The sequence below is a fragment of the Engraulis encrasicolus genome, chromosome 19 (genome assembly GCF_034702125.1).
Source record: "Engraulis encrasicolus isolate BLACKSEA-1 chromosome 19, IST_EnEncr_1.0, whole genome shotgun sequence".
Lineage (NCBI taxonomy): Eukaryota > Metazoa > Chordata > Actinopteri > Clupeiformes > Engraulidae > Engraulis > Engraulis encrasicolus.
In genome coordinates, this window is record NC_085875.1 from 34112910 (window position 1) to 34120481 (window position 7572).

The window sequence follows — 7572 nt, forward strand, 5'->3', positions numbered from 1 at the left end:
AGGACGGGACGTGAGGAGAAGAGAGGAGAGGGAGGACGGGAGGAGAAGAGAGGAGAAAGCTCCACAGGTTTCCCCCCTCCACCTCCACCTCCTCCGACCACAGCCAGGGAGCTGACAGGGGGGGACAAAGGGGTCACTTGTCCCGGGCCCAGGGAGAGAGGGGGCCCAGAATGGGATCCTTATTACATTGCATTGATTGGGTTTCGGGCCCTCTCAGATGACTTTGTCCCGGGCCCAGCCAAAGCTGTCAGTGGCCCTGACCACAGCCAACCAACAGTGCTGCTGAATGGGGTTGGACAGAGCTCCAGTGTTTTGAGGATAAGACACGGGGACTCCTTTTGGCTTTCCCACCCCCCATAGGGACCTAAGAGAGGGGAACACAACAGCCTCTTCTTCTGCTGACGAGGGCCACAGTGTTGTCTGGATGTCGGTGGAGAGGAGGACCCCATTGTGAGCGGGTTCATATACATTTAAAAAGGCAAAACCCAAGGTGCATTCAGGAGAAAGTCAATAATTGACTTTGCGGCGGGTTGGAGGAGGAGGTGGTGGTGGACCTGCTCTCTGGAAGAGGAACCTCTACCATTCCCTTTTTTTCATTCTTTACACCTCTGCCCCCTCCTTTCTCCACCCCCCTCTCTCTCTCTCTGTCTGTCTCGGTTTTTCCCTCTTCCACCTTTTTTTTCTCTGTCAGGGAACAATAACAGCCAATCGAGCAGACACTGAATGTCACTCAACCGTCTGCTTGCTCCCCGCACGCACACAAACGGACAGAATGACACACACACACAACCACACACAATCTCACAACCACACACACACACCTGCAGATATTTAGTGCACCAAGCCCCTTACTGTCTCTGCACAGCACAGCATAGTCCCCCAGCCCTCTTCCTCTCCACCTCTGCACATTCCTCTCTTCAGAGGTACACACAGCTCCAACCCTCCCCACGGCCTCTGCCTCTCTCTCTCTCTCTCTCCCTCCCTCGCTCTAGGCTTGGGGCTGCTCTGGAACGATTGTGTTTCTCTCTCCTGGGCGCCCAAGAATGAACAGTCGCTCCCACCCAAAAGGAAAGACCTCATCTTGAGGATTTGTATTCGATGAGGGAAAGAAGGCTGAGAAGCACGTACTAGGCCTAGGTGGCATTCAGTTTCAAATGGTGTTCACATTTATACACTACTCAACAGTCGAAGTTCAAGCAAGATTTTATCTGCTGACTACTGTTCGCACGTTCGAAGAAAGAAACGTTATGAACAGAAATGAGCAAAACAGGAACATGTGGGTAAAGGTCTCCGACCCCACAGCCCTACAAAAAAAAGGTCTTGAACCAGGTAGAAGGCACTGAGAAGAGCATGGCTCGAAATAACAGGAAGTGAGGTATGAATCGGTTGGTGGGGCGGAGAGAGGCAGAAGTGCCATTAATAAATGTAAACACGTCAAGGGGCACATGCAAAGTATGCCTATGACTGTAGGGCAGGCTACTCCGAATGTGCAGTGGATGAAGGCTACAATGACTTACTATACATGTTTTTTTTGTTTTGTTTATCAACACGGTGTTGCGAGGAGGGGCAAGACACTGGCAGCCAACCATGCATGCTAATTTTTTGACCGACAGCGGTTTCCAACAATCAGAGGTTGAGTTGTGCGCAGCTAGTTTCGCGCAGTCAGGGGGAAACAAACATTTAAAACCCATCGATAGTCATAATGTAAATCATACACTTAACGATTTGACATGAGCTCAATCAAAATGCTCATTAAAATAAATGACATCACATTCACAAAGAATTGACAAAATCATTTGGTGACAAGCAAGAGCAGCTGAGGGGGGAGGGGGGATATCATGCAGGTGTTCCCCTTGCGACCTATATTACCGCCACATGTAGTCTACACCGCCAAAAGGAAGATGGAACATCTAATGGCAAAACCAAACACAGCATGAAGCTTGATGCCCACCATCAGTACAACCCATAAAATGATAGACTGCGTGTAAGACGTGTGTTTATGTGCTTATGATTGCCACCATCATGACATGAAGTAGATAGAAAACCCCGTCCAATCTTCAAGGCATTGGACAACTCCTCATTGTTTGAAACTGGGCTACATTTGTTTGCCTATACCGCCACCTGCTGGACACTTGCTGGTATCGCACTCAGACAATGGGTCTTGCTCATCAGTCAGTGCAAAGTCAGAAGAACGATTCTGGTCTCTGTCACATTTTCCGTATTTTTATTGTTGTCATCTTATTCATTTAATTATTTTTATTTTTGAGAATGGGAAATGTACATGATCCTGATAATGTAGGCCAATGAAATTGAGATCTCCATTAAATCTGTTTTTTCCTCACTTGTTTATGATGTCTTGGTTAGTCCTGGCTAATCTTGGTTAGTCCTGTTCATCTGGCTAATAAATTGAATCCCAAATAAATGGCCTTTTGTCTGCATTTCTTATTGCTCAGATGAAAGATAGCAACCGAATTGCATTCTCTGCCTCCCTTTCACACACTCTATAACTATATAAAAAACTATGATAGGTCATAGATACAATATGTTAGAAGAGGCTACTAATAATTCTTTGGAAGTTTAAAAATAATGGATTTCAACCTTGGAGGCAGTATGCTCAACATTATATCATGTGGTTGTTTTTTGGACAGAAGGTTAGGAGAACTTTGAAAGGGCATTTCATAATCGTGACTCCGTAGCGATTTCTCGGTTTGTTACAATATCTTTCCAGCCCTACTCTGTGTGGTACAGCAATAGAGAAGGTCAGTGAGATAGTGGGCCACTAGACCATGGAGATTTGAAGATGAGGAAAGGACTTAATGTGATGTGTGAAATCGTGGGGAGCCAGTGGAGCCGTGTGAGAATTGTGAAAATCAGTCTGACCATGTTCACGTTGAGGACTGATATCTAAATTCCTCTTTATTTGTTGCGACTTGTGGTTAGAATTATGCAAATGCAGATGCAAAGAAAGATAATGTTCAAAAGAGTAAAATTGGCAACACACAAGGGCAAGGATATTAGGGGAGAGAGAAGCATCATCTGCATGAAACTGACCTCATCTGTGTGTAACATCATTTGTAACGTCATTTGTAACGATGCTTAATGCAAGCTTTGCCCAGTTTTTACAGATTACAAATTGGCATGGTTAGATTTGCTATGGACTTGCTATAACATTTCCTCCACAACTAGAATCTAAGGGTTATCTTTACACTCAAAGAGCAAAACTGAATGTTACCAAAAGGATATCAAAGACATGCAGGAGGTCAGAGGTCAAGAGAAACCTTCTCAAACAGTATGAATGATTTTTCATTAATATTTTGAAACAAACCAAAATATCAGGACTTTTGTTTTTAATGACACTAGATTGAAAAATAGAGGGTAAATAGTCACTTAAAAAAAAATCGACAGCTTCCAACCAAGTATTGTTTAAAGTGCAAATATGTAAACGCTGAGAGGATGAGCCTTGTGTTGCACATCTGCGTGTCTGCGTGTGTGCGTGTGTCTGTGTCTCATGCTGGAGAAAAGAGAAGGTAAATCGCAGAGGAGAGACGGTGAGACAGAATAAAAGACAGGCAACACATATCACATTATTAGAAATTGGTATTGTTAACTCTCCCAACACATTAGACAGTCAGTGGCCAGGCATGTTGACAGCAGTATTACAACAGTCAGCAGAACATGGTCAACTACCAGCATGCAATGCGAAAGCATAGTGTTGTTGAGACAATCAACTCTTGACGTAACTTAGAGAATTACCAACGGATCTCCAGGGAAAAACCACTGATTTTCAAAATGAAAAAAAAATGAACAAAAAAAAAGTTAAATTAATAAAACCCATATTGCATACACATACATTTCCAAATATGAAGAGAATGTACACGGATGTATTTGGGATCTAAATGAACAAATAACAAGAAGGTGCAAACAAACTTTTCCGTATCACTGTACCCAGTACAACTGACGAGCAAAAGGCTAAAAAAGAACCAAATCTCGCTAAATCTATGTGTCTAGGAGAGGTCTTTTGCGCATAGGACAGGTTGCGAAACTAGCGAAACATAGCTTTGCAACACTGTGGACACCCTCCACATGTTTCTGTCTTTCTTTTTGCTTATCTTTTTTTCTTATTGCATCACAATGGATGACAGGGAAAGCCCTAAACCAACAGGCCAAACAACCATATTATCTGACAACAACATCAGACACCTGACAAGTAAGACGGTGAGAGAAGACAAGACAGTAGACCAGAACTTGCAATATGTTGCAATCAATGTTCAAAATAAAAAACAAAATGGTACACAGTTGACGTTCCCCTCACCCAACGAACAGAGGAATTGAGACGTGAAAACAACATTAACAACACAAATGATGCAACAAGTACTGGCTGTGTTTAGTCAACTCATTGTTTTTCCATCATCTGTTGTCTTCTTACTCTTCAGATAATAACACATTCTGCGTCTCCCAAGGCCACCATGTTACTTGCTGATTGTTGAGAGTATTTATCAACATTTGGGTTTCTTTTATCTTTTTTTATTCCACAATGTTCTGACAGTCCATGAAGCCAAAAGTCCTTTTTTTTGCAACGTTGATTTAGCACGAGGCAGTTGAATATTAGTAATTAATTAATTAATATAGTAGTCGAACAGAAAAAAAGAAAACTGTCCAGCACATTACTGGAAGAGAGGGAAAATAAAGATACATATATATAGACATATATTTGAGCATGAAGGAGCTTTTTTTTCTTCTTTTGTTTTTTACTTCTCAAGGCGACAAGCAGCATTTTACAGTCAATGGCTATCCAGAAGCCTGAAGCCGTAACTTTTCCATTGTGTGTGGAAGGGGGGTAGTGTTGGCTTTACACATCTACTGTACATTAAATGAATTCTTTTTTCCATCATCATTATTTTTGTAATTATTATTATTATAGTTATGTTACGTCAGAAAGGACAGGTACTATGGCAACAGCACCGGTGATGGCTGAATCAATCGTGCAGCGCTGACTGACTGACTAGTCAGTTTCTTCTCCAACATGTTAGCCAGATGTGGAAGCTACTGTACTGTACTGTACTGTACCGGGCCTCGGCTAAGGTACTGTAGACTCTAAGGCTTACTGGACTAACACCAGGCCCAGGAAACAACAACCCCCTTTTACAACAAGCAGTGAGGCCCTTCACACACTGGGTGGGCACACAAAATGCTGGATGTGGGCTGATCTTTTTATTGCAATGACAGGGGGCAGAACAGAAGAGGTGGGGAGAGTTGTGAAGTGTCTGTAGGTCTACACCTACGTGTGCATGTGGGCATGTCAGAATGGAGTGTAAATGTCTGCTGTGTGTGTGTGTGTGTGTGTGTGTTATTGTCATCTTTGTACATTTATGTGTCTGTCTGTATGCGTGTTTAAGGAGAAAAATTGCCCTTGTCAATGCGTTGTCCCAGGTGAGGTGAGATGGTCAGTGTGCATGTGGTCTGGAGGGGCAGGAGACTCAGTTCGTTGGGGCTGCAGGGTAGGGCAGGGTAGAGCAGGGTAGGGGGCACAGAATATCCTCCTGCATCGGCGTCATAAATCATCATCATCTTCGTCATCATCCTGTTCAGTCCCAGTTTTCCCAGTCTTCCTCATCCAACTACCAGAGAGAAAGGGGAAGAAAACAGTCAAGTGAACATGTTAATTAACATATTGTATTTACTGTATGTGCCTTGCTGCTGTGAGTCTTGACAATTGTATGTATTTGATGTTGGGGATATGCCACGAAAAATTCCTATAGACTATGTCGACATGGCAATAAACTTCTTGAACTTAATGTGTATGTGTCTGATGTATCTACGAATATCTGTGTTTGCGCTCAACTGCATCTTCAGTGAGCCTATGTCTGTGTGCGTCTGCATCTGGAGTTAGTGTAGGTCTGTGTGCTTCTCCATCTGCATCTAAGTTTCATTAAAAATAGACGTCATGACCGAACAAAACCTTTGCATGTGGTGCATGTGTCAGTCTATGCATTTTTCTATGGCAGTGTTTTGTTTCCACTGCATACAATATTTTTTTCCCCATGTTACCATAGCCACGTTGTAACCGTCCTAAGTTCAGTAGAGTAGTAGTAGTAGCAGCAGCAGCAGAGAGCACAGTAACTTTATTGATCTCGGGGGAGAATTAAGGGGTCAAGTAGCTTGCATAAATCACAAACAAATTCAAAAGAGAATGCGACGGGTCACTAGAACAGCTCCTCACCTCTCCGGTGGCGTCCATTTTGGACAGGGCCATCTGCACCTCCTCCTCCGTCATGTCCAGGTCGAAGTCTTTTTCCCAGTCCTCACTCACATCTGTGCTAGAGCCTAAAGACAAACACACATGGACACAGATATAACACACATCTGATCACAAACAAGGCTCAGCAGGGAAATGATGGAAGTAAGGCTGCATGATTGTGGAAAAAATGATAATCACGATTATTTGGGTCAAAATCGGAATCACGATTATTCTTCACAATTATTGATTATTTGCAGAATTGTCTTTTAAATTATAACAAAATAAGATATAACCAAGAAATAATTATATACAGGATGAACAAAATAAAACTACTACTACTACTGAAACGGCTCTTACAGAGAGAAACATTTTGGATCCATACATTGAGGGCCACATCCTACCCTGGTCTAAATGAAGAAATAGACTTTTCTCCTTTTTTATGAAGTACCCCATGTTTGCCCCTTATCGTATTTTTTAATTATGTTGTGTTGTAGACTGCCTTATATGGCCAGTGAAAATGCCATAGTCTTCGAAAATTGTACCTCTGCCTATGCACCTATAGATGTCTGCATCTAGGCCCCTGTTTTAACTAAGAACTTAACTGGGCCCTTGAAGACTTTTTTGTTATTGTTTGTCCTTGTCTATTGTTTACTTTGCAAATGCACTGGTGATGGGATTTTTATGTTAAAATGTATGTCACACTGCACTGATTTTGATTGGCTGTGTCTCTGTGTCACTTGACCTGGAATCCATTTTAAAAGCACCTTTGTAAGAAGTAACAAAGTTTGCCCTGATGAAGACTGATTGTAGTCGAAACGCGTAGGCGTTATCCATTAAAATAAAGGATTTTTAACTTTTTTCACTAAGATCAGTGTGCCTCGGATTCTTCTGACTACCACTTTCAACAAGGAACCCCTTTTTTTTGGACCTTCACACTTTGGAGATAGTCACAAGCCAATTAATACATTTTAGATTAATTGTGCAGCCCTAGATAGAAGTAAGACTTTTTTGTTGGACCACTGCTGAATTTATAAAACATGGATATGGCATTTTCAGGCCAAAAAAGAAACATGCCAGTGCCAGTTCCCGCACCTTATCTCAAATCGACTAACGTTCACTGTGATGCAAAACTAGTCAAACCAGCGATGCAAACCAAGTCAAACTTGATTTTTTTTCGAAGCAAACTAACAACAACATAGACATCAGTAGGTAAAGCTGGGTCAAACGAAGTAAAATAAACAATGTGGACCATTCACTGAGTAAGCACTTTGGGTCCCAGTGTAGCTGCTGCAGGTACCAGCACTAGCACCATTTTTGGCCGGCCTGAAAACGGC

The 7572-nt window shown here is 42.4% G+C and overlaps 1 protein-coding gene across 1 annotated transcript in view; it reads right to left on the minus strand.

Moving 5' to 3' along the window:
* Positions 1–3579: 3579 nt before the first annotated feature.
* bsdc1 (BSD domain containing 1) overlaps positions 3580–7572 on the minus strand; it is a 16708-nt gene continuing 12715 nt past the window's right edge. The window contains exons 10-11 of the mRNA XM_063184188.1: positions 6221–6324; positions 3580–5618 (exon numbers count right to left, since the gene is read on the minus strand). Coding sequence (XP_063040258.1) covers positions 5586–5618; positions 6221–6324 — 137 coding nt within the window. The 3' untranslated portion in view covers positions 3580–5585. The remainder of the gene's footprint in view (positions 5619–6220; positions 6325–7572) is intronic.